General features: G+C 44.3%; 1 protein-coding gene across 4 annotated transcripts; it reads left to right on the top strand.

The window, feature by feature from the left end:
* The first annotated feature begins 530 nt into the window (after positions 1 to 530).
* Positions 531 to 26,896, top strand: LOC117763878 (homeodomain-interacting protein kinase 3-like). 4 transcript variants are annotated; one of them, XM_034589351.1, is made up of 18 exons: positions 531 to 873; positions 3,984 to 5,005; positions 5,268 to 5,459; positions 5,566 to 5,747; positions 13,985 to 14,108; positions 17,735 to 17,854; positions 18,298 to 18,384; positions 18,570 to 18,754; positions 19,056 to 19,221; positions 19,681 to 19,804; positions 19,946 to 20,037; positions 20,554 to 20,705; positions 20,912 to 21,073; positions 21,162 to 21,524; positions 22,175 to 22,345; positions 22,435 to 22,706; positions 24,539 to 24,690; positions 25,312 to 26,896. In XM_034589351.1, exons 2-18 carry the CDS (start codon positions 3,986 to 3,988, stop codon positions 25,879 to 25,881), a joined length of 4,134 nt encoding a protein of 1,377 aa, XP_034445242.1. In that variant the 5' UTR covers positions 531 to 873; positions 3,984 to 3,985; the 3' UTR covers positions 25,882 to 26,896. The 4 variants fall into 4 exon arrangements, with proteins under 4 accessions (XP_034445242.1, XP_034445244.1, XP_034445243.1 ...); XM_034589353.1 differs by having other exon boundaries at positions 20,551 to 20,705; positions 21,162 to 21,512; XM_034589352.1 differs by having other exon boundaries at positions 20,551 to 20,705; positions 24,545 to 24,690.
* The last annotated feature ends 838 nt before the right edge of the window (positions 26,897 to 27,734 follow it).

Here is a 27,734-nt window from a genome sequence, read left to right as displayed (position 1 = left end):
CGCTCTCGCTCTCTCCCTCCATGTCTCTCTCTCTCTCCTCCCCTTCTCTCCCCCCTCTCTCTCTTTATGTCTCTCTCTCTCTCTCCCCCCCCTCTCTCTCTCTCTCTCTCTCTCCTCCCCTTCTCTCCCCCCTCCCTCTCTCTCTCCTCCCCTTCTCTCTCTCTTTATGTCTCTCTCTCTCTCTCTCTCTCTCCCTCCCCCCCTCTCTCTCCTCCCCTTCTCTCTCTCTCTCCCTCCCCCCTCTCTCTCTCCTCCCCTTCTCTCTCTCTCTCTCTCTGTATGTCTCTCTCTCTCTCTCCCTCCCCCCCTCTCTCTCTCTCCTCCCCTTCTCTCTCTCCCTCCCCCCTCTCTCTCTCCTCCCCTTCTCTCTCTCTCTCCCTCCCCCATTCTCTCTCTCTCCTCCCCCCCTCTCTCTCTCACATTCCACACATGCGGAGAAGCAACAGGCTAACACCCCGGAGCAGCAGCTGCAGTTAGCATTAGCATTCAGTGTCTGTGAGAGAGAGCGAGAGCGAGAGAGAGAGAGAGAGAGAGAGAGAGAGAGAGAGAGCGTGCTTGTGACGGAGGAAGCTGCGATGGTAAAGTTTAGAAACACGGAGCCTCGTCTCGACTAGACGCCGGGGCGACGCCAGCTGAATCCCGGGGCGGTCGTGGAGATCATGGGCCGTGGCTGGAGCAGCTAAATCTCCCCCGCCGTGGTTCGACTTCTTTTTCCGGGCTTCAGATGTGCGAAAAGTCGCTCGGTGTCTCCTGGTCGTTGGACAACAAGATGGCAGCAGCGGCGGCGTCGGTGCAGGATTTGACGGCGGAGCGGCTCCTCGTTGCTGGTCTGTTCCTCGACTCTCCGGGTGACATCCACTGGTTTCACTGAAGGTAAAGTCCCCGTGTCCGACTTCCACACGCTGTCAACACCTCGGGTTCAACTGGTGGCGGTGGGTTCCCACCAGTTGGACGCTGGGAGGACTTCGCTCGGAGCTAGCTTAGTTTGCTAACTGTTCAGCTAGCCAACTTCTGCTAAAGCTAACGACGAAATAGTTCAATTCGAGGGTCTGTTGCTGTTTTTTTCTAGATTTAATAAACTTTTTTTTAGCTTTTAGCATTTTTCTCGGACTGTAAAATGCAACGTGGGAAAAATCTGTGGACGTGTATTTAATTTACAGGCTTTGTGGAAAACGACCAACTCGCCACAGTAAGTATAAATTGTGGCGAGTTGGTTTATTATGACCATTAAAACCCAGGTATAGTGAAGCACGGGCGTTATTCTGCTGCCTGTCACTTACATGAGTTTCAACAGGTGTCTAGGCAGCAGTTGCCCTTCCCCCAAACACACACACACACACACACACACAGACACACACACCCACACCCACACACCCCACCACTCACCACTCCCATATGTTAACTGTCTCCTAGATTGATTAGTAACAAGTTGTGTGTACAGCTGGCATTCTGGTTCAACGGTGAAACACACCACAGACACACACACACACACACACACTATGGCATAATGCATTACCAGCTCCTCTAACCTTAACCATCACAACTAAAATGCCTAACCTAATTCTAACCCTAAAACCAAGTCCTAAATTCACTCATTATCTACTCACCACTCCTGGTGGAGGGGGGGGTGACGTTTTTGAGTCCACAAAACACTTGTGGAGTCTCAGGACTGAACAGTGTTGCAGCCAAATCCAATATACAATTGAAGTAAATGGTGACCACTTATCCAAACTTTAAAAAAACAACAGAAAAACAACAGAAAATGCCTCAACACTGCTCCTGTGGTGTCATCCAACTCGAAATGGCATAATCTACACCAGGTTTTCAGCCTAAATGTCTGCTGTTCTCGTATTGGATTTGGCTGCTGGACGCTGTTTACCCCTGAAAGTGTTTTGTGGACTCAAACACTTCAACACAGTGGTGAATAGATAATGAGTGAGTTTTAATTTTTGGGTGAACTATCCCTTTAAAACCCCCAAACAGCCCTTTGAATCTGTCAGGACCAAAATGTCCTCACAATGATGCCATTGGTCTAAAATTGGCCCCTCGTAACTATAGAAAGACGAACACACACGCACGCACACACCTTGTCATGACTCTCCATTTCAGGCTTGGATCTCGTTGCCCTGTGAGATATCAGGAGACTGAGTTTGGCAGTGTGAGGCGACAGAGCAGGAGGCATCACAGCTGTGTCTGTGCAAGCACCCCCTTTTTAAAAAGCGGTGGGTATGGCACCTTGGCAGGCAGACGCAGGGAGGAATCAGATCACACCAGCCATATGGTGCTGATGGATCTGGTAATTTGCACTTAAATTTTGTGAGTTGCATCATCAAGTTGTTTAATATATCTGTCAGGCGCTCGGCTGTGGATATCGAGCGAAGAAAGTAGATTCTGCCAACACCAAACTTTACTCATAGCTTTATTTTAATTTCAGCCTCCAAATTGCTGTTTAGAAGAAGACATTTTATTTATTTATTTACCACTTCATTCAGTAGTCGTCAGATTAGTTTTGCACTTTGTTCCCAATAAGTTTTAATCCATATTCTATCATAGCCAGAATTTTGGTCATAACAGTGATTGTCTGTTGTAAATCCCCAGTCCTGCTAGTCATGAACAGTGCAGCGTGTTATATTGTAATGTTGGAGCTGAGGCACACCCCTCTGCCTGTCTGAGCCTGTATGTGACAGCTCGACTGGTGAGCAAAGACACTTGCTCTCTGTTCAGCAGAAGTTAGTGGTGGAAACTTCCGTGAGTGTGTTTTGTGATGAAGCCTTAAATCTGGATTAATCTGACTCGGGGCGTAAGCCCAGGGAGGAATATTCAGGAAGTGGCGCTGAGAGGGTTTTTGCCTCTGCCTGTTGTCACAGGGTCATGACTCGCTGCAAGGAAAGGAATGTTCCTATACACTTACAACGATTTGTGGTTTGAAACGGGGTTAAATCTGTGAGCAGTGAAAGGCCACGTCGAGTTAAAACATTTTTAGCTCAGGTCTGGGCCACATTTAAACATGTACATTAAATAAAGCACAAATTAGAATCCGTCACCTTTTAACAATAGATGTAAACATATGGTCTAGTTTACAGATTACATAATAAATTCAACTTTCATGCCTATCTCACAAAATGCAGAAGCAGAGTCAAATGAGACATAGACGATTTAATCTCTGAGTGTTCAACGCATGATAACAGTTGAACTTTGCACAGGCTGTAACGGGTTATTTCATGCCCAGTCATCACGCAGCCGCCAGTAGAGTTTACAGTTTCCTCGTTTGGATCATTCTTTTCAAGCGCATCAGAAATGAGGATATATTGCTCGGTGTCCATCACATGAAGTGACATTAACAATATGAAAGTGTGTGGTTCGTAAAACAACATGTTAGATTGCTTCTCAGAGAGGAAACGTCTATCAACAGTTATTTCTGTGTAAAAGGTGCGTCTATATATAAAGTCAGGGTTACAGGACACTCCTCATGCCTCGTGGTGTATCATTTCCCCCTGAGGTCCTGCTTGCTTTGCTGTTCTACTTTGTGTGAAACTGACCCTCCAGTGTAGCGTGCAGGGACAGGCCCGCAGTGCGACGGGCTTCCCCCATCTCCCATTGCAGTTAACCAGTTCCCCTTTACAGTCAGGGTGACATGAGGGCTTAGATATATATTCACTTTGGCTGCAGTTCTTTATCGAGACTGTAACGTTGCACAAACTCTCGGTTTCTCCGTGTGTAGAAGTTTATTTCGAGTGTACAGTACAGTCTCATTTTAACATTTACACCTTAGCGTCAGCCTGCTAAGCATGTTAAGTATGTAATAATAATGAATAGTTAATAATACCTTTTATTTGTATAGCAATTATTTAAACGAGGTTTCAAAGTGCCTCACACAGATGTCCATGAAAAAAAAAAAACATACTTAAGTGTAAACACCTCATAAAAGGTTTCAGCTTTCGGTGTGCTTTACTTAATTGTTTTTTTTAATCTCTTGTTTTTAGGCATGGCCTCACAAGTCTTGGTTTACCCACCACACCTGCACTCCGCTCATACAAGTGCCTTAGGAACCAGCAGAAGTGCTACCAGCAGAGACACAGGTGAAGCCCACCACCGTAATAACACCAGCAGAACCTTTCAGCACCGACCCCCACCCAAGACCTACGTGATAGGGGTCAACTACGGAATTGCCTATCCCAACAACATTCTCCCGTCCTCAGCCGGTGCTGATTCAGGAAGAAGACACAGGGGAGTACAGCTCGAAGAACGAGAGGAGTGGACATTGCAGGCGACAGGATTACAAAGAGGGGAGAGTTTTGAGAGACAAGGAGCAGGTCCAGCTGGGATCCATAGCAGAGGCCCACAGGAAGTGAGGCCTCGGGGGGACAGTGGCGGAACTCCCTCAGCAGGAGTAGGTCTGGATTGTGGGCTACTGAGGCGGGGGTGTATCAGAGCAGAGGAGCAAGAGGGCAGAAACAGGAGAGTACGAACCAGAGGGGGGTATGTTAGTCTTGTAGACACTGCCCAGAGATGTGAACAATACAAGGCAGGTGTAAGTGGAGAACAACCGCGGGAAAACAACTGCACCGGAACGATGCAGATAGTGGAGGAGGCATCTGCTCTACCTTCACTTCCTCCCACTGTGGCCATGTTGCAAACCAGCACTGGGAGTAATGGAGACACTGTCAGAGTAGGGGGCAAAGGCACACTGCCTACCCAACACAGCAAGGTGGATGGAGTGACAGACATGGGAATCGGGGTGAACAAGGCCGAAGTGAAGCCTAACGCTGGTACTGAGGCGGTGGCCGGAGCTACAGTGACCAGAACTGGATCCGGAGATGGGGACTATCAGTTAGTCCAGCATGAGGTCCTGTGCTCCTTGAAGAACAGCTACGAGGTGTTGGAGTTTCTCGGACGTGGCACCTTTGGTCAGGTGGTGAAGGGCTGGAAGAGAGGAACGAATGAAGTGGTGGCTATAAAAATACTGAAGAACCATCCATCCTATGCACGTCAGGGACAGATTGAGGTAAGAATTTTTGAGGTTGCGTTGTGCTGATGTATCATTGTTGTAGTTGAAATTGTGGGTTAGCTGTAAAGTGTGGCAATGGTGCCCTAGATTCTTAGGTGGTTTTGTTTTGGCAGCACACCAACACATGCCATTGTCATTTATGAGGGAGACAGCATTTGATGTTTCCAGGTCCAACAAAACTGTTTTTTCCCGTACTTTTTACACTTGGTGCTCTGAACTGTCCCCTTTTTAATTTCCCCCCATGGTTCTGAATCCCCAGGTGGAGATCCTGGCCCGGTTGAGCAACGAGAATGCAGATGAGCATAACGTGGTGCGTGCTCTGGAGTGCTTTCAGCACCGCAGCCACACATGCCTGGTTTTTGAGATGCTGGAGCAAAATCTCTACGACTTCCTCAAACAGAACAAGTTCAGCCCACTGCCGCTCAAAATCATCAGGCCTATTCTGCAGCAGGTAAATACACATTGGCTGCAGTCAGACTCAGATATAACACACATATGTTGTTCGTAATCAAGCACACTTGCTCATTTTCTGTATTTATTGATGTCATTTTCTGCAGGTGGCAACAGCCTTAAAGAAGCTGAAGTCTCTGGGTTTGATCCACGCTGACCTGAAGCCAGAGAACATCATGTTAGTGGATCCCACCAGACAACCTTACAGAGTAAAGGTCATCGACTTCGGCTCAGCCAGCCACGTCTCCAAGGCTGTGTGCTCCACTTACCTGCAGTCCAGATACTACAGGTGAGCCCCGTCACCTTAACTCAAATCTCTGGAGGCTCCATTATTCTTGAAGATGCTTTTATTTAGTCCAAAAAACCAGCTTTGCATCAGCATATTTGACTTCTCTCATTCTTCTTGAAAGTGGTACCAGAGAGTCACAGTGTTGTTGAGTGTTTTCATATGAGAGAAACCAAAATTAAAGTAGAACGAAAGTCAAAGCTGCTCTCCTCAGGAGAAACTCGGCTGGTTTCAGTAGAACAAAATGTTCAGAAGGGAGATTAACAGGGTAGAGTATTTTATTGAGGAAGATCAGATGTCTGGAGGTGAAATGTCGTTGTCGTTTGTCATCATGATGCCGACACAGCGAGCGGACTCACTCCCAGGGGCATTCTTGTGTTTCCCACAGGGCTTAGCAAAGTCTTGCCCCAGCTTAATATGTTCAGGCCTTGTCTGTTCTTATGTAATGTGAAGTGCCAACCTGTGCACTCAATGCAAGCCTGGCAGCGTACACACACACCGAACAACCCCCCCCCCCCTTTTGTCCCCTTCGCCTGCTGTCTCTCTCTTTGCCCTGTTGCCTCATTCTTTTCTGCACATATGCATTTTTTTTGGGCGCAGCTTGGCAAGCTTATGTGTCTGATCCGTGTTCAGCGTCACGCCCAAAGCTCTGCCGGTCTTGCATAACATTCAGAGGAACTGAGATGTGTATATGAGGAACAGTGTAATGAAAGATTTGGTACGTGTCTGAGGCAAGCATTAGAAAGAGAACATGCTTTTTGAAATGCAGCCAAGGTTAGAAAGCTATTGCAAATATTTGTGGGCACAGGAAGTCAGCGGCGGGTGACACATTTCATGACATCCAAGATCGTTGCCAAAGCCAAGTATTCACTATAGGACGACATGCCTTTATTCTTACTTGCAAGTTGCAGCAAGTAAGAATCCGGTTGGGTTAACTATTACCTACTCTTCAAACATTGTGCAATCTATGAAAAATGCTGTGGAGTTGCTGTGTATGTGCGCAACTCATGCACTGCACACACCCACCTCTCCACTCTCTGCAGGATCGCTTATGTTGATTGTAATTTCTGTGGCAGAAAAAAAACCTATTGTACAAGTTTCGATGTCTTATCTTGGAAAGAAAATTTGTTAGAAATATAATCAGTGCACCTGAAAGCCAGTGTCAGCACGAGAGAATGGTCAGGCTGTACCTGTCATCATTCTTCTTGTTTTGGTAGAACATTTGCATGTGGGGGGGGAGGGGATCACGGCTATTAACCAATTAATGCCTCAGGTGCCGAATAAAAATTCACTCAAACTAAAACCTAAGCATTGAAAACGAACCCCTAAAACCAGAGGGGTTTTCTGAAGAGCTGACAGAATTGCCATCGTCTACAAAAACTTCTCAGCAGATAGTTATGAAATACAAAATATTTGATAGCTTAAACATTTGGCTTTCGTTACAAATCATGGCCTTTCCTTTCCTTTCCAAACTTATGACGATCACATCGTATAAAACACGCACACATCTCATCCGGCTCTAAAGGGAGAAGCACGCAAACCTCGCCCCGCGTCTTAAAGGTATATACACGCTTATGTTGCATCCGATCTAAATGGGTTAAACCAGCCATGACGTTTCAGTCATCTTGGTTTGGTGTAAGGTTTTAATGTGGAGAGGGATCTAGGTCATTGTAGCGCTGCAAAGAAAACTTCACTTCACTTGCAATAGACGAATATCTGCAACGTGATTGCAAGATCCAAGTCTCTCTCAAATTATAGGTTGCTAGTTCCAAGGTTTTTTTTTGTCGTCCCAAAGGGAATTTTGACAAATGTAACAGACAGGAAGTGGAGGAAGAGGCTCAGGAGACACAAAGCCACCGGCGGGGTTTATACCCATTGTCTACATCCAGTGTTTCCGATTAACCCTGGATGCAATGTCTCTACTTTAGCAGAAACCAGCCACCGGAGCTGTAGCTGTTGCATAACATGAAGGCTTTGCTCTCAGTTGACCCGGTTAAGTGTGCACGAATGTGCGTTTCATTTTAGCTTGAGTGTGTGTGTGTGTGATTTGTCTTTTGAGTCCGTGTCGACATCGCTGAGATCATAACACAGTTAAAACGGGTCGAGCACTAAATTTCAGGAAGGTCACTCAGGACATAGAAGGCCAGGGAAGAATGTGGTATGTGAAAATCCACATTTAGATCCAGGAAAACACATTCAGACATTCCTGTGTGTTTCTGGGTGTGCTCGTGTCTATGTGTGTGTGTGTGTGTGTGTGTGTTTTGTGTGTGTGTGCGCGCCCCTGTCCATGCAGTAGCTGCCAAGGCTGGATCCTTCATGTACGTTACACCGAGTACCAGAACGGGCTCCACAATACATTCAATTCAGATGTGATAAAGGGCTACGCTGGTGATGTATAATGGGTGTGTCAACAAAACTCTCTGTGGCCAGTTTTACTTTTCCCAAATAATTGAAGGCCATCGAGTTGCAAGGTGATTCAAAGACATTGTAACTTCATAACTTGATATGACAACATACCAGCTCCCCTGAGCATCTTCTCTTTATTTGTTTCCCATCTTATCTCCCCTTCCACTGTGCGTTTGTTTGTGTGGGAGTTGTTTTTTGGCCGTGACGTCAGCTGGCGTTACTTATGCATTTGTAGCTTAATTGGTGCCGTGAGCATCGGTGGGCCCGGACATGTGCTCGGTTAGGTAAACATTTGTGTTCATAGGGAGAAGTCGCCACACACACACACACACACACACACAATGATTATACTTTACTTTAATTACAGTTTAATTAAAAGGAAAACACAACAGTTAGTTACACGGCTAATTTATATCTGTGGTATCTGGGCAGGAAGACGTTTAATACAATACAGGGCAATGCAAACAATTAAAAGCAATGCAAATAGCTGAATATACAAATGGTACATCATGTACAGATGCAATTTTGGGTTCCGGGGGGGGGGTGTGTGTGTGTCAATTTGTTTGAACAGCAGGTTATCAGGAGAGTGGTTTGCAGGACATAGTGTCTCCTCATCTCCAGAGCTCAAATTGCATAATGGCTGCACTGTATTGTTACCATAGTGAAACTGCTCAGAAATGCTGGCCTCACCACAGTGGGGAGGAGGAGATTTCTCTTTCTTTTTGCAGCTCCGGGGTTTTCCCTGGATTTTTACAGAAGTGCAGTCGGTGGCATGGCCAGAATTGTGGCTTTGGTGCAAATGTCCGTTCAATTTAAGTGTTTTTTTTTAAAAAAGGTCAGATAAAGGTACAATTTGAGATGAAAATGTAAATGATATTATAAATGCAGGTTATTACTTGTCACGCCCACACGAGGAGGAGCGGATCTTGTTTTAGTACACAGACCAACACTAGGCAACATTGGAAGTTCTCAGTGTTTGTTGATGCTGGTGAAGGTTTTGTTTTGCAGCACGAGCAGGTTGGTGAGCAACACGTCTGTATTTTAAATTGTCAGATGAGAGATGATCATTAAACAGACTCAGCCTTAAATAATTAGCATATAACAAACACTGATAACACACGATGTTTACATGGTTAACAATGTACTGATATTAAGATATTGGATGTATGTCGTCGTGGACGTGATGCTGACGTGTGTCATGATCAAACTCTGCCACATGTAAACAGGGATATGAATGGAATATTCTATTAGCAACCCATGTAAATATCACGATCAAAATAATGTCTTTATTCAGTTGAGGAATCTGTAGAAATTATGTGATGCACTCATGTCAACACAAAAATCAATGACATGAAGAAATGAGGCTGTTTTGAAAACAAAGCGGGGTTAGTGTGGCTTTCTTAACTTTGACCGAGATGAGCTGCAGGGCGTCGTGCTGCTGGAGTAACGATCCACGTTTTCATAGACTACACAGAAAATATCGATTTTTCTGTTTTTGGCAGTAGTAATGATTTTTAAGTGAGTCATCACTGACGTTGGTTTGAATGTGTGTTTGCATGTGGCTGCAGCCGTGTCTCTGACTCACTGGGTGGTTGCTGACTCACGCATTAGCATGTCCAGTTAATGCAGGCTGGTGTTTTGATTCCCAGAACCACCTGTTTACACTTTGAAGTGTCTTCAATTAAATGATTAATTGAAATTAGTCATGTGTGTTACTGTCGGAAATCGTTCTGTTGATTTCTTTTAAATAAGGGTTTTAAGTAATAACCTTCACTAAAGATGTTTTACTCCTGTCTGTTTTGTTTGTTGGTTTGTTTGTGAGCAGCGACTGAACGGATTTCCACAAAACTTGGTGGAACGATGGGACAACTGGGACAAAACCAGTAATTAACACCAACGTGTAGCTGAGATAACGTTGAGTCAGGAGAGAATCAACAGTTTACTTATATTTTTTTTAATAGTTCTAGAAATATGTCTAAACAAACACCAGGGATTTGCTGCATATACACAACTGTCAGACAGGGCGTTGTTCTGCTGGCTTAGCGATGAGGCTTGATTGACTTTAAGGGGACTGTTGGGACTAGATGGAGATATGTGCTCTGCAAAGGGCCAAGTAGTTTGTAATGAAACATCTATTCTGTTCAGCAACCTATTTGGATTTGTAATTGGCCTTGAATGGACCTTATCAGTCTATGGAGAAAAAAAAGTATTTCATCCAGGTGCGAAACTAAAGCTGAATTCTATGGACGGCTCCGGCAGAAAGGATGGAATGCTCGTCATGCTGTGATGTGTTGTTGCCATGGAAGCATGACACAGCAGGGCTGGGTGAGGTGACTGCTCCGTCCTGTGGGGGCCGGTGACGCAAAGCCACCTCCCACAACGCAAATGGAGCACTGGGCTATGTGAATAATTCAGCTTAGCAGATCAGGTGGAAGGATTTGATCAGGCTGCGTCAGGCCTCCTTCCTGTACTGTAGGTGTGATTTCACATACACTAGGTGTTCTCTTACGCCAGCATCTGGTAGCTTGAAGTAAGAACACACGTTGTACACGTTTTGTTCAACAAGAAGGAACGGCAAAGTCTGACCCTGAGCAGACGCACTCTGTCAGCACAGTTTAAAAAAAAACAAGACTAGAACGTGAATATCAACACAACTGGACACTTTTGGGAAGCAAAACCGTGGAAGAGATGTTTGTGTATGTGCAGTGTTTGTGTATTTATGTTGTCAGTGCTAGTTTGTGACGATAGTTGCTACTAGGACTCGGAATTCAGTGCAGTAGAAATAATACCTGATCGCTCATATTAGACTGTTTATTTGTGGAAACATCTTCCTTGATTCAACCTTATTTTCTACTTTCTTAATTGAAAAGTCAGAAGTCAGAAACGAAGTAGGTGTGAAAACGGCCTCCGTCCCCGCTGGTTGCTGCACATGCATATTCTCCTGTAACTGGATCTGTTGTTCCAGCACCAAGCCTTATTAGTGCAGATGGATGTTTTTGATATGTGATCATCGCGGATTAGCTTTGCGTACATGTGTAAAAACACGACGAGTCCTGTCTCATCGTGTTTAACATCACTCACGGTAACATAAAGACACTTCCACACTGTCTGAGTAGTTTCTGTTGCAGCGCTGTGTGTGTGTGTGTGTGTGTGTGTGTGTGTGTGTTGCCTGACAGTCTGCTGCTCTCTAGTGTGCCTGGTTAGTTCTGGAACCTGGACGCGATGCCAAACACCTGTGGGTGTATGTGCGCCTGCGGGGGGGTTAGATGTGTGCTATGTGATGAGCTGTTACAGCTCTGGAAGGCTGGGGCCATCGCTGCAGCTTTTATGAGTCGGGCAGTGTCGCTGGGCACAGCGTTTATTTTAACAGATTTATTTTTGTCCCCTTTAATCCCCATTTCCCTCAACAATGTTTATTTTTTGCCACAGGTCTATAAGGGACAGCTATACCCTGTGGAGATTGGTTTCATTTATTTATCCAGAATAATCCCACTGAGGTTAACAACCTCTCTTTCAAAGGAAACCTGGCTCGTACGGCAGCATCACAAGTTTCAGGGTCGACAATACACACACACACAAATACACAACAATGAAAATCTGGTAACAATGACGGTTATAAAACAATGTTTAACTGTTCGTCACCTGCAGTTTACGCTCATCTCTTGGAGAAATGTGCTAAAGTTAATACAAGTAGGGAGTTAAAACCTTTTTAAGGTATAACTTTATATTATGTGCACTTATTCACCAATAGCTTGTTTCTTGTTTGCAGTATATTGAACCTTAGTGTGTTTACAGGTGTTAAACTACTAGTGAGTTAGTCGTGAGCAAGACCTCACTTTAGAAAAAGGAACTTTCTGTGTAAGAAACATTTAATTTAGTGATTTTGATGGTTATGAGTAAATTAATAGTTTTAGTCAAACAAATATCTTCCTTACTTACTGTCAATTAATGGTAATAAGAAGGTTATTGAGAAAAAACTAAATTCCAATGCTTGAAGAATGTTCTCATGCAGAACTCAATGTAAATAACTTCTTTATAATGACTAATAAACGCTAATTTAAAGTGCCACCCTGTTCTAATCTTAATTATTTACTAGACTTTTGCAGTTTTTAGATATATTTTATATATTTTTAAGAAATAGCTCGGTCAAAATGAACAGGCCCTAAGTACCAGTTAAAACCAGCACCGTCCTGTCTGTGTTTCCTCAGCTTCATTACATTGTTTTTAGGTTTTTGTAATCTTGGGCAGTTGCCTGATTTGTTTTGCTTTGTTTTTGGCTGTAGTTCAAGTTTGTGCAGTGAGAGTTAAGTGGAGCTGACAGCTGTTTACATGTGAAATGCCACTGTGTTTGTTGTTTACTTAGGTTATTGTATTAATGTTTTCTCTTCTCTTAAATAACAATGAATGAATCATATCTTGTGTTATTTTCCTTCGATAAAGAATTTAAATGTGTCTCAAATGCCCCATGTCCTTGCTTAACTCCTCTAATGGTGTGTAAATTGCTTTTTCTTTTCCTTCCCGCCTAAGTTATTGTTTGGTCTGACATTTTCCTCTCGGGGGCAAAACAATCTGTGGTGATCGGTAGCACTTAAAACCAGGAAAACCCGAATCATCGGTGTCTCCATTCTGCAGAATCGTTCCGTAAATATTTGAGGCCGTCCCTTTTCCCCAAGGCTCTTATTTATTTATTTATTTTGCTGTTGCATAACTTGACTTCTTCCTCTTGACGGAGCAATAGGAAATGTCAAAGTGAAATTTCCTCCTCCGGGCCATCGAGGGCAGAGAGAACAGCCTGTACTGTAAAAGTGATTGACTTGACATCTGCACATAAAGAATCACACATTCGTTCACAGTCATAAACACGCAGCTCGTTGAGCGACGGCCCCATTTATCACCTGTAACACTGTCACATTATGGTCTTGTGTCCGGCTGTTGCTTGGCAACAGTCATTTCCCTTGTGGTCGTCACAGCGGCGGTTGCTATTTGCAGCACTGTTGCTCAGCTGCTGTGTCCAGGCCTAATAGCCCATTGTTTTCATGTGCGACCTCCCAATACTGCTGCAAGATTACCAGTCTCCATTTGAACTGCAAAGTCCCTTCTTTGAAAGAGATTTACTTGTTGCTGGAAACCTGTGCGCACGTCATATGGGTTTAATGTTCACGTTGAGTTCCCAGAGTAACGTGTTGTTGATGAGATCATAGTTTCTGTCACCGAAACAGTCATGAACTGTGCTACTCTAATTCGTGAATTTCTTTTAAATCAAATATAATTACAGAGGTGGAATAGTATGAGATAAAGTATGAAACCTGCCCTGAGATGATGAGTGGAACTTTGAGGCATTCTTTAGTTTTCAAAATTATGGCACAGTCGCCACCGTAAACAAGACAGTTATGTGTTGGGATGTGTTAGACAATGATTTCATTAATTAATTTAATTCATGAAGTCAGAAAACAGATATTCTTTTCAGTGTTGTGCTTAAAGTGTAAACCTAAGTAGCAGGAAACACAGGAACATAATGTTTGGCAAACACAACATCCCTGCAATATGTTCTTACTATACTTCTGTTGAGAAAGGTGCTGTTGACTAATGTTGTGATGTTGCATTGCATCAAAATTGCCAAAAATACCAAATATTTAGCTTAAACCTTCTATGCAGATAATTGTGGGGTTGTAACAGCATTTCTGTTATACCTGGACTCACTCCCAGTATTGATTTTTATATGGTTGACCAGTAACCAGTCACGTTGTCCACTGGGCTGTGACAACGTGACTGGGTTCTGATCACACAAGGTGACGAACTCCAGACGTAACCTTTTCTCTCTTTTCTCTCTGCAGGGCTCCAGAGATTATTTTGGGCCTGCCATTTTGTGAGGCCATTGACATGTGGTCACTGGGCTGTGTGATAGCCGAGCTCTTCTTGGGTTGGCCTCTCTACCCCGGAGCGCTGGAGTATGACCAGGTAACATTCCTCTCACACATACTCACAAAGAAGCACACACATGCACCCCCCTCTGTCTTAAATGCCTTATCCCAACGTTTACCCTCATCTGGACCTTTTTAAGCCAAGTTTGAATCCTCGTACAGCCCCTTGAAGTTGTGAGGACCGGTGTCACTGTCCCCAAAATATCCTGACTCCGAAAGGTCTATATGTCAAACTGGTCCTCACAAAAATAGGAGAACACGCTGTCACTCGAAGAGAGGGAGGGAGATTTATTACCTCGCTGAGGGAGAGACGGGGCAGAGGACAAAATAAACAAGAATGGCACTCGGAGAGCGCAGCCCTGCCGCGGCCCAACAGTCCCCTTAAATCTAATTAAGCTGCTCCACATTTCACACACACAGATATCAATCATCTGAGTATTCCTGAATTATTAAATCCAGGAATTATTCCCTGGGAAAAACGGCAAAAGAAAATTATAAGGTCTTTGCTATGCCAGTGTCCACAACTCAGTTCATTCAGTATAGTTGAGCCTCTATCCTGATCTCTCTGTTGCTGTATGACTGAGGTCAACAAATCCAGCATGAAATCCACCTAATATTAATCTGGGCAGAGTGAATCAGGAAATTGTTCTTGGCGATGTGTGATTATCTTCCCACAGGGTTGTGTGGGTTGAACTACACGGCTGGGACTCTCGCTGGAGTCCCCCGGCGAGGGAGAGGGAGCATGAGAAAAGGCCCACGACACATTCACAGACCAGTCCAGGATTATTCTCTCGGCTGCTCTGTGAAGGAACAGAATCAAACCCACCATGTTTTTAATTTACGAGTTCAGAAATTTGGTCAAATGAAAAACATAGACATCCTGGTATTGTAACACCATCCTGGAGCCTGTAGGGGAAAGATTGTTTTTGACCTTTTATGGGTTCGGACATTTCTCTCCAAACTTATTTGGCCGTCTTTGCCAATTTCAATGTTTGAACTCCCAAAATACACAATACTACCGAACATTCCTGGACATTAAAGTTTTTCACCTCCACCAAGGAGGTTAAGTTTTCGCCCCTTGTGTGATTACACAAAAACTACTCAACGGATTTTCTAGACACTTGGAACATGGGCCAAGGAAGTAACTCGCGTTCTCTAAAATTATGAGAATTTTTTGACATTTTCATCAATTCCCCAGTGAATAATTCATGGATCTTAATGAAAAATATCAGGCATATTTAGACGACTGATATCTATGTTTTTGTGCAGCCTGATTGAATTGAGGGGAACTTTTAGACCTTGGCAGAGGAGGTGCATGCTCTAAATGCCATTCTAGATTAAACCTGTTTGGTGAAGCCTAGTTTAAATCCTCTGCTTGCATTTGTTTTTGGAAGGGTTTTTTGGCAACTTGTCACTTGTGCATCCAGCAGCAGCAAGCAGTTTCAACAATCATCGCTCAGAGATTGTGACGGATAGAGCCTTGCTGAGCAGTGACAGCTCTGTTGTATCAATAGACACACACACACACACTCGCACACTCCCGCGTGCACATTGATCCCCCAAAAGCATGCAGTGCCGTGCCAAGGCTCACTGCAGTTCCACTCTACACAGCAAAATGTATTTATAAACATAAGCCTGATGGTAGACATGTGCGCTCACACACACACACACACACACACACACACACACACACACACACACACACACACACACACACACACTGGTGAGCTTTCAGTGCACCATCAGCAGGTTCTGGCCTGTCAATGTGTTTGTTCTGGGCTGTATTCGTGCATGTGCACAGCTCACATGCTGTAAAAACTGTGGTATTTCATTGATCAGAGTTTCTGGAGTATTATTTTGACAGTGGTAATCAAGAGGGGGCAGAGCAGAGCATCCAGTGAATTCCTGGAAAATCCAGCACATAACTGGAAATTATTACAGATGGCTCACTTCAAAAAGAAGATAGATGTTATAGTTGTTTTAGAACTTGCAAGTCAAACTGCTGGATGTGCCTTAAACCTTGAAATATAAAAACGTGTGTACCTTTGTACATTTCAAAACGTATGTTTTGAAATGTTTTAGTTATAATGTATTTTTGGTTAAAACAACTAAGTCTCCTGTGTGTGTGTTTTTGTGTGTTTCTTGCTGTTCTGTGGTCCTGTGAAGCTGATTTAATACATGAAGATGGATAGATAAATGTTTTTTTCAACATCTGGATTTCATTCCAACTGCATGTGAACATCTGGATTTATTTTTGTGTGTGTGTGTCTTCACTGGTGTGATGCAGCTGCTGTAGTCATGAGATTTACATTACGGGTCGGCCCCCTCAATAAATTGAAGACACGAGACTCTGAGTTAAACTCGTCTCGGGTCAAGCACACGTTTACTCCCAAGAGCTGTGTCTTCGTCCACACCCAGTGAGGACATTTTCCTCAGCAACACATCAGTTAGAAGTTATTTCATCATAAATATAATCTATTACCAGCTGTGACAGTGATGCTGGTATTGTGTTCACCTTTTTGAGTGTGTGTGTGGTAGCAAAATGTGATCTGTAGACATTTAACTCGAACCACGACTGAGCTGATTTTCATACTGAACCCGGTGTTTGTTTATGTGTCTGTGGACAGATTCTCTCACAAGGTGGAACTTTTTTCACAGCAGCCATTTTGACATAAAACTGTCGGTAATCACATTAATGAAGGTTCTGTTGTCTTCATGAATGTGATTACGTGTTTATCTACAGTTTCCTGTCAAATGGCTGCTGTGAAAGAGATTTATGAAGACGGATTTAAAGAAGGGTGTGTTCAACCATGTTTATTGAATATTGGTGTAACAATTAGGTAATAACTAGTGAGTAATTATGTAATAACTACTATGCACTCATGTAATAATTTAATAATAATAATTACTGTGTTGTCAGCCTGTTGAGAGCCTTGGCTGCTGGTGTGATCTCATCCCATGATGGTCTCCAGTTCATTAATCATGTCAGAATCTGCTGATAAATGTGGGTGACCTCTGGTTCCCCGTTCTGTCACTCTGGTGTTTGGCTTCTTCGCTGCCGATGCCTCGAGCCTGTGGAGCGTTACAGCCATGTCAGTTTGGAAGAGCAGTAAAGGTTAAAGTGCAGAAGTTTCAAGTGTTGTGTTAGATAACAGACAACTTAGAGCTGGTGGACAAAATCCAGGTCTCCCACTGATTAACATCAAACATATGTTTACAAGGTGTAGATAATATAATGAGCGAGGCAGGACATGATATATAACTATTTTAGAATATAATGTATATAATATTCAGTGAAGGCAGCGTCATATTCTTAAACACCCTCGTGGTCGGAACTGGCTGAAACCTGAAGACACTGATCAGCTTTAAAAACACTTAAATGTACCTTGACACTAACAAGCCGTTGACGTAAACCTTGATGATGTACGTGTCTGGACTGCGTCAGCTGAACTAAAGCCTGTAGATTCAGTAATTGGGTAAAATTAATTGAATTACATCCAAGTCAATGATCTTGTTTTCAGCCAAGTGGTTGTCCTGTGTTTTCTGTCTCCACCTCCTCATTCCTCTGTCATTTCTTCTCATAATAACTGAATTTGTTAATTACTTTTCTTGTTCATCCCCCCCCCCTCCCTCCACCTCTTCCCCTCTGTTTCCTGTTTCCAGATCCGGTACATCTCTCAGACTCAGGGCCTGCCTGCCGAGCAGCTGCTCAACAAGGGGACCAAGACGTCTCGCTTCTTCTCCAAAGAGTCGGACTCTCCCTACGCCAACTGGAGACTCAAAGTACATGCGCACAAATCGCACAAATCACACAAACATGCAGACACAATGCACACATCCTGCTGCCAACCGCACATCCTAGTGATGGGGACACGCAATGGGTTTTGAACTGAAAAGAGCACACAATCTATTTGTTGCATGGCATTAATGCAGTCAGAAGAAAGCTTTGAGCAGCAGAACGTTCTCGATGGGGAAACAGCTGCGTGAGAATTGCAAAACAGGACAAAGCCTGCACACCCTGAAGAAACCTCAGGGGAGTGTGAAACTGTTTAGACTACCCGCCAAGCTCATTCCAAATGAATAACAAATGGATGTGAGCCCAATATTTCATATCAGACTTCCTCTGTTTATTTGATCTAATAATTTGACCTTTATTCCTTATGAATTTCCACACTCCACCAAAATACTTGAAATTCTCCAACCTAATACCGGTGTTCTTCTTTCAGACGACAGAACAGCACGAGAAAGAGACGGGACTTAAATCCAAAGAGGCCAGGAAGTACATCTTCACCTGCCTGGACGACGTAGCACATGTGAGTACAACCAGAGTGCAATCAAACCACGCTGAACAAATGCACATTAACGTCCTGATCAGATTTCAGTGAGACACACTGAAAACCTTGTATTTAAAATATCAGCTGATCATGTGCTCCTGTGTGGTTCTCATAAGCAGCGTGTTCTCCTCTCCCCCCCCCCCCCCTGTGTTTCCATCCATCAGGTGAACCTGGTGCTGAGTCCTGACACCTGTGACATGCAGGCAGACAAGGCGGACCGGAGGGAGTTTGTGTCCCTGCTGAGGAGCATGCTGCTGATAGATGCTGAGAACAGGACTGTTCCCGCCGCTGTTCTCAATCACCCCTTCCTCACTATGACGCATCTGCTGGACTACCCACATAGTAACCAGTAAGGATCCCATAGCTGCGGCTTACACAACACGCGTTGGCCCTGCACTGTCTAGTTTTTCCTTTTCTACAGTAACACACATGTTAAGAGTTACAATCACTGCAGAAAAATGAAAGCAACTTAAAGAAACTAGGTGAAACGTGATGCTTGGAGTTACACAAAGCAGCAGTCATAACATTATCAACACCCTCTTTGTGCCTAATGAATGAAAACACTTTCATTGAGGACGTTTAGGGCAAAGTGTTGTTTTAACAAATCATATAAATTTCCCTCCTCACTCAACTCCCCTGTCTTCCTCCAGTGTGCAGTCGTCTTTCCGCATCATGGACATGTGCCACAGCGGCCCCACCAATGCAGTGTTTGACGCTCTCAACCAGAACACCATTCATTTCTCCAGACCTCCTGTGGTGCCTGCCGCCTCCTCTGGCCTCCCCCTGGGCTACAGCAACATACCAGTCCACGCTCAGGTCAGATACCGGAGCTGGGAGGGCGTATACTTTACCTCTATTTTAGCCAGTGCCTCAGTAATCTTTTATATCTGTGTTACAAAGACGCCACCGTCAGTTCTGTTTTTAAACTCCTATCAGGGACATTGAGCCTTTCATCCAACATGACTGTGTTAATTAAATTATGCTACTACACATTGTCTCTTGGTGTCACCCCCATTTTTCTCAGAACAGAGATCATAAATAAATACCTATAAATATGTCCAGTCCTTGGTTACACAATGTTTGTGTGAACTGTTTCTATAACGTTGCCCTAACGAGAGAATCTTCAACAACAATCGTGTTTGTGCTCGACTGCCATGTTTGTGCTTTTGTTCATATCTCCTGACTTTTCTCCTTTCCCATTTATTTCTCTTTTCTGCCTCCAACCTCATCTCGTCCCGTCACTGGCTCCCTCTGCTCTTTTCTGATCTGATCCAGGCGTTAACCCAGTCGGGTCCCTCAGTGTTGCATCCAGGGATCGCCCTGACAACTGGGAACGGTCAGTTTGGATGCGGCGACTCGTTCCCACCTGCCCTTCTCCTGTGTCCTCCCCCCATGCAAGGTATTCAGCCCGCGCCAAAGATTTCACATTTTTAATCACTATGGTTATTGTAGCTTCACCAAAGATGCATTTGAATTTCACCTTAGCCCTTTTTCTGCTGTATGAATAACATATTGGTTGTTTTATGCTTTTCTTTTAAAGGTAACCTTAATCAACCAGGGTATTCTGTTCCCATGGTAACTCAGGCCCCTCCCATACAAACCCTACCAGTGAGGCCTGGTGTTATAGCTCAGGTAAGACAAATAGGAATTGATATGCAGTGACTGTGGTACTTTGAAGTAAACAATTAATCCAGGGTTTCTGTGTATTTTGTTATGTACTAGGTCTTACATATGTTGATGTAGGTCTCAGTTTTGTTTGTTAATGTAATTCTACTTCTTTCTCAGTTTAAAATGTGTGTTTTGATTTGGCGGCATGTGTACTTTGTAATGTCTCTGTGTGTTGAAGTTCTTTCTTAATGTACAGATACTAAAACTTCAGATAAGAACTTGTTTGTTTCAGTATATGGTTGTTGCTTTTGTTTTGTTGATGTGGAAACTATATAATAAGAAATTGAATACTAGAAAACAAACTTGAAACAAGACAAACGGTGAATTGAAAGTCTACCAACAACCCGGTAAAAATTTATCTCAGCACGCTTGGCTGGTCTTTGGGAAAAACTAGAGATACCTACTGTCTCTGTCTCCAGGTTTATTCTCTACTAGGCTACTTTTTCTTAATCTGATTTCCCTCCCCTGTCCCTGTAGCAGGCCTGGTCCAGCCGGGGGCAGCAGCTCCTTGTCCCAGCAGCCTGGCAGCAGATGACTCCCGTGGGTCCTCCTCCCTCTCACCCGCCTCCACCACCTCCATCCTCCTTAACCAACGACCCCACAGCCGGCCATCAGAGGATCAGCGACTGGGGGTGAGTCACCAAACTCAGCCAATGCAAACGTCAAGTCTGGGCAATTCTTTATTTATACATTTGAATGGAGAATGAAATGTTTTTGTTGCATTCAAAACGGTGGCCACGAGGGAGCCTGGTGTAAAATGGGCCCAGAGTCAATGCTGTTGTAATGTTTATTTATTTTTTAACTCAAAGTATAAAAGTGTGTTATTTTTGTCTTGCAGGAAACTACGTCCCCACAACAACCACTACAGTTCACTGATTCAACAGCCTCTCCTGACCAATCAGATGACGGCTCTCTCTGCCCATCAGCCAATCAACATCGGCATAGCTCATGTTGTGTGGCCCCAGCCGGCCAGTAAGAGGAACAGACACAGTCACAACAGGTGAGATTCTGCATCTTAGTCATGTCTTTAAATTTAAACTGCTCTTCCATTTTAATTACAGCTAACATGAAAACTGTTGTGTTAATAGGAACCTGTCCCACCCCAGCAACATCCACATGGCAGCGTGTCGGACCTCCAAGATGGCTGATGTTGTTGGACACGCGGTGTCAGGGAGAGGGCAGCCTCAGAGAGCGCCGCCGCTGGTGGAGACCAGGAAAGTGGAGGTTCAAAACACCTATGAGGAGGAAGAGGATGCCGAGGAGGAAGTGAGCTGCTTCAGAGAGGTGGTGCCGAATGGTAACAGACAGCTGGACCTGTCCAGTCAACAACAGAGAGATGTGGCAGTGCTGATGGGCGACACGCCGAGTCCTGCGCACAGCGTGGTCAGCATTCGCAGTGAGCTGACTGACGGAGAGGAGGAGGACGAAGACCCACAGAGGTGCCTGAGAGGGTGAGTAACATCAAAGATGATGTATGTTGATTATAATCAGTAGCTGTTAGTTTTCAGTAGCTGGATGAGCCTTTGTAACAGGAAGTGTCTGCTGCAATCAAGTACTCATGTTACTACTCAAGTACTTTGTTTGTTATTCACATCTGCCCTGAGGAATCTGATCACACAGGGACAGCTCTAAGTTTGTCCTTTCACACCTGAAAATATAACTCGTACAAAGAAATATAAATTAAAAATAAATATAATTATGTTGGTGTGAGCGGCACAAGCTAGAGCTGTGTGATTCTATGTTAGAATTAAACAAGATTTTACACATTTGAAAGGAGAACAAAAGGAAGCCTACATCTGTCTGTCAGTGTCGGTGGCCACAAGTAAATCAATGCATGTGAAACATTGAAGTGTAAAAATAGTTTGGTTCATTGTGAAACTGCATCAGGGCAGAGGACATCAGCCGAGTGGGCGGTTCCTCACATGTGACGCAGGACACGATAACGTTCAGACAGACCACTTCCGGGATAGTGGTCAGAGTGATCGTATCTCAAATGTGTCTCTGAGCTGTGCACTAGTGATCGGATCACTCAGACCGGATGTGAATAACAGGTTTGAACATGTGGCCTTCGAAACACTAACCTGCTCTTCTCTTTCTGTAGGTGCAAAGAGGAGTGTGCGTGTGAGGCATGCAGAAACACCAGTGTGTCCATGGAGAGGGTGTGTTCCCTGAGCAGCCCTGACAGCAGCCTGAGCACCAACTCCTACAACTCCAACAACTCCAACTCTCTTCACTCCAGCCCCTCTGTCTCTCCCTGCAAGAGACCCAACAGGTTTGTGGACGTGTGTCCTCGTGTCCAAATAAAGATTCTTAAACTCCAGTTCAACTCCAGCTCATTGTTTGTTTTCCTTCTGTACTCAGCATGTCTGAGGACGACGGCCACGAGAGTGGCTGTGACACAGTGGAAGGTTCCCCCACGTCCGACACATCCATCTCCCCACGTGGCAACAGCCACTACCGTTACCTTGATAATGGCAACCACACCAACCGCCCGCCTTTGACTTCCATGGTAGCACCACTGCCTGCCCCTGCAGTGCAGGGCAGGAGTCCCCACGGTGTCCGGACAATGGTGGTTCCACCAATGAGAGTGCAGAACAACAGTCATGGAACAGAGCAGCGTGTCCTGAGAACGGGTTAGTGGAAATATATATATTTTAACAAATGTTTGTGCTTATACATGTTCACTCATAAGCTTTTATTTATACTATGGAGCAGACAACATTTGAGGAGTGTGTTGTATTTGTATACTAACACCAAGAGAATTTATTTTCCACATATGTGCCTCTTCTTGCTACTTGTCCTGTGGTCACCTCTGCTTTGGTGGTGTCTTGCTTTGCAGGTCATAGGGAAGCAGTAGGGCCTTACTGCCCCCTAGTGGGTGATAGAGGCTGTAACAGGTGATCATGAGACATAAGCAGAGAACTGGCCTCTGCAGTCTAATTCCTCAGAGATGCATCCACAGCAGGGAACGCTCACGTTTCCTGTGATTATACTTTCACGGCTTTCCCTCCACCAAAGCCGCAAGGAAAATTTCCAAAGAAGAAAGTGAAAAATCTCTGGACAGCAGAGCGGCTGTGTTCATTCCTCATAACTTTATTGAGTTATATGTTAACTATAAAAAGTGTCTATTAAATTTTAAATCTCTCCCCTTCTGGTAAAACCTCAGTGAGTTTTTGAATTTGGATATTGTACAAAACAAAGTAAAATGATGGCAGCTCTTCTCGTCTGTGCAGCCATGTTGGCTGATGAAGGATTTTGAGCAGTCATAGAAATCATCCAGTGTTTATTCTTGTTATTTCATTGACCTTAACCCTTGAAAGAAGATATTAACAGCTGTTTAAATATTTAAACTGTTACTCTGACCACACCAAGTTATGCCTGTACCAACGATCTGGATTATTTTTACATTAGAGGAAGCAGGGGAAGGTTTTCTTCAACAACAGGATAGTAACCATGAGGTGTCTAGTGGATGGGGTGGGGGGGAAAGGTGGATGCATTTCATTTGGTATTAGATCAGAGGCCATGTTTTCTCCACCGGTTCTTGCCACACAGCAAAAGTTGTCCTCAGGCACTGACCTGAGATCAGTTTCACTTTATCTGGACTCCCCAGACTTTAATTTGTTATTGATGGTCTTGTGAATTTCAAACTGACTCAGATCAGAGTCCAAGGATCAACTTTGCTCCTCAGGCGTCTGTTTTGAGTGCCAACAAAACTCTCTGTCCTTCTTCTTCCTCAACTTTATGGATGTTATTGTCTGGTTTTATGGTGCAGAGTTTTATAGGAGATTCACAACTGTTGAGACGTGACCGACAGGTTTGATCTTTTAATGACAGCAGTTACACTGTGGCCATAAAAAGCTGAATCAACATTCGTCTGAGACGTCATTTAAAGTCCACACAGACTGTTACCCAGACGGTGTGACACGGTTCAGTAGTAGAAAGTGGTGCTGCACTGTTCTGTGGCCAGTGTGTAGTCGATTATTCTCATTAATGGTTGAAACCAAGCTGCACCTCAACATGTAAAACCTGTGTTTGTTAGGTTTTTACCTATTTAACCTTTTTAAATGTTATGGAAATATCCAAATGTATAAGCTCTGATATCATACCTGAAATTCTCCACTGCGCATCACAGTCTCCTCAGAAGTTTTCATTTCAGCCACATTTACAGCTTCATGTTATGCATAGTATCATAGTAATGATACGAAGCATCAGGACTGAATAAGTAAACAACAATAGAAACACAAGGACAAATTGCAATAATATATTAAATGTGAACAAGTTGCACATATAAGATATTGAAATAATAAAACTTGCAGTGGTTCAAATGCTGAAAAAAGGATCTGAATTCTGTCTGAAGTCACTTTGCCTGTTTGTTTCTCTCTGGTGTGTTCTTGTTTGTTGTTTGAAGTCGTTGCTGCTCCGCTGCCTCGGTACCTGACTCACTTCTGTCTTCTCTCTGTTCCAGTCTCAGAGTCCTGGTCCCGGTCCAAAGGGCGCTGCAGGCTCATAGGACAACAGAACAGTCCCTCTTCTGCCCCCCTCCTCCCATCCGGCCCCCTCCTGTGCAGGCAGCAAAAGGCCGCAGGGCAGCACCTGCCCCCTCTGGCCTTTGGACAGGTTTGTTTATTTCCCTTCCTCTGGTTTAATATTCTGTATCGGGGACTGGGCAGGAGCTGAAGCCTCAAATATCTATCGGGGAATTTTAATGGGACGAGCTTTGCTACCGAGCTCCAGGACATTTTCGTTTGAGTAACGGGCTTAAAGTTGAATAACAGAAAGATGAAACTGGTCTCTCAAATAAATCCGCAGATATATTTTAGATTTGAAAATAATTGGGGGCTGTGTTGGTTTACGAATTGATATTTTAATGAGCTTATACAACCAACCTTTGGTTACGTAAAGATAAATGAAGCCAGGTGTGCGAACCAGATGTTTTATAATGCAAACTCCATTCTAGCTCTCAGGCCCCGACACACTGAGGACTTTGATACGACTCAAGCTAGTAGCTGGTTGGTTTAGCATAAAGACTAGAAGTGGGGGGGGATTCTTCAATACAGCATAATGCTCATTCAGTAAATTATGATCCCATTTAGAGTCAAATAGATGATAAATCACTTTATGGGTCTTTGAGCTCCGTCAGGCTCCTCCCCCTGCTCCTCCAAATATGGTCACATCTGCTTTTGAACTCGAGGCTTCAAAATGGCAGCTCACGAAACAAAATGTCTCTGTGTCTTCCAGGTGCAGCCGTACGGTTCAAACCACAGCAGCAAAGAGTGGAACGGCAACTATGGGCCGCTGCGACCTCATGCCTACATTCCCCCCACTGTGCACACACACACCTTCACTCACCTGCCGCACAGCAGCCCCACACACACCTCAGCCGGCCAACACACCCACACCCACACCCAGGGTCTGGCCACACACACCCTGCTGTCCTACGGTCCCGGTGGCCCCCTCACCACCGCCCACCACCCCCATCCCATCCTGCCCTCTCGTCCTCCTCCCCCTCTCCTCCAGCACAGCTATGGTCTCTCCCACCCACAAGGAGGCACTATAGTTCACCAGGTAACCCTGGGCATCAGCGCCCACCCCCACCACCATGGACATCCCGCACACAGGCTCCTGCCCTCCCCGACCATCCACCCGCACCACCAGCCCAGCTACGCCCACCTCCCCCACCAGTTCAAGCCTCCCTTCCCCCCTCCACCGCCTCCTCCTCACCCCTACATGGCCTCGCCAGCTGCCTACACCGGCTTCCCTCTGAGCCCCACCAAGCTCAGCCACCACCCACAGTTCTCCTATATCTGAGGTCCAGGGCGGGGCCACAGCAGTTCCCCCTGGGGAGGAGGGGCAACACAAAATGGGGTGGGGCTGCGACCTGGGCAGGTAGAGCGAGTAGCAGAGCACAAAACGGACACTTTTGATGACGAAGACGAGGAAGACGAGAATATGGTTAAGAAGAGGAGGGTGGAAAATTGTGTATTTCAAGGGATTTGGAGAGAAAATATGTTTTCTGGAGTTTTCTGAAGCCTCCTTCACGTGGAGGTTCACGTCACAAGTCAAAGACGACATCGGATCTGATGGACTTCCTTGCGAAATCAGCGGATTTCAGCCATCGGAGGAAACAGATTAAAACTGCAAAGCTTTATAAGAGAACGTTACACACGTGAAACGATTCACACGTGATGATGATGATAAGGATTTGTTCATTAAGAATGTCCTTTGCACATTACCTCCTGTCTTTGAGTGTCGAGTTGTGTTGTGATCTAATTAGAGGCTGGAATTCATTTGTTGTCGTCGTGGGTGTGGGATCGCTCAGCCTCCCCCTTCCCTTTTATCTTTGTTGCCTTGTAGCACGTGCTCGCCGGTCAGATCTGTTCGTCAAGCCATCCCAGTCTGTATTAACCAGGACCCAACGCTCCTGTCTCTGTTTCAGGCAGACTTTGCTGCTGCCGCCTCCTAGTGCCTTAAAACCAGAGTCTACGACGTTACTTCAGGAGCATATATAGATTGTACATTTAAATGGGCTTGCAGCACTTGACCTTCAGACTCTGATCACATCGGGCTTATCGGACGAACACGAGGATAACGCTTGTGGTTGTTTGTTTTTTTTTTAAATATTGGACTTCAGTTTTGCTTTCTAACTCAGAGTATGGATTTACTTTAGCTAGAGGCTGCACATTTAGGGCTTTGACTGAATGAGCTTTTTAATGTACATAGAGAGTGATTTGATATTTTGATAATCGATTTCTATTCACTATAGTACTTAATTCATAACAGTATTGTCACTGTTTACTGTAACTGCAATACAATCTAGATAGCCTCTGGGTTGCTGTGTTTTTATTATATTTTGCATTTAGGTTATACTTGCAGTAATGCATCCTATGTTTTAGAGTGTTTTTTTTGGGAGTGGCATAGACTTAAGAGAATTAAGTTTTTATCTTTTTAAATGCTTGTCAGTGTTTGAAATAATCAGCTTACAGTGTCATTGCTGGGCTATTGAGTGTTAGAGGTGTATTGGTAATTGTTTAAAATATTTGTGTGAGATGAATTTTGTCCATGTATTGAAGCCTGTTGTCAGTTTTGATACATTCCTTCAGGGTGGATGCATAGCCTTGATTTGTGTGTGTTTGTGTGTGTGAGTGAGTGTGTGTGTGTTTTGATTTCTCGTGTGTAGTGGAGCTGCGTCTTTACCTGTCGTCATATCAACTGGTATTTTACTCCAATCAGCACCAAAGACTGTTCATGAATCATTTCTGAAGCATGGTCGATACGATTTCTCCCTTTCACCTCCAGCGTACTGTTGCAGTTATCAACATCGGATTATATATTGTGAGATCTCTATTTTAAGAAAAAACCAATGAGGTTGAGGTTTTATTTTTCTGAGCTATGTTTGGCTAATTGTATTTGGAATGTATAGTTATAGTTAATAAGCTGCTATGTACTGATTATCCGCCACTTTCGTAGCTGTGAATTTAGAGGACTAATCTCATTCTAGCCTGCAACTCTCTCTTCTGTATCGTAGTTCACGCGACTATATGCGATAGAAGTGGGTTTTATTTTTGATCCTAGAGTATATTGAATGCTATTCCTATATGCTAGTGCCTCTGTATATTGGCTTTGCTGTTTTGAAGTGATTGTAAACTGCTGTAATGGAAGTT

This window comes from Hippoglossus hippoglossus, chromosome 6, assembly GCF_009819705.1.
Source record: "Hippoglossus hippoglossus isolate fHipHip1 chromosome 6, fHipHip1.pri, whole genome shotgun sequence".
Lineage (NCBI taxonomy): Eukaryota > Metazoa > Chordata > Actinopteri > Pleuronectiformes > Pleuronectidae > Hippoglossus > Hippoglossus hippoglossus.
This window is presented reverse-complemented; position numbering and strand designations above follow the sequence as displayed.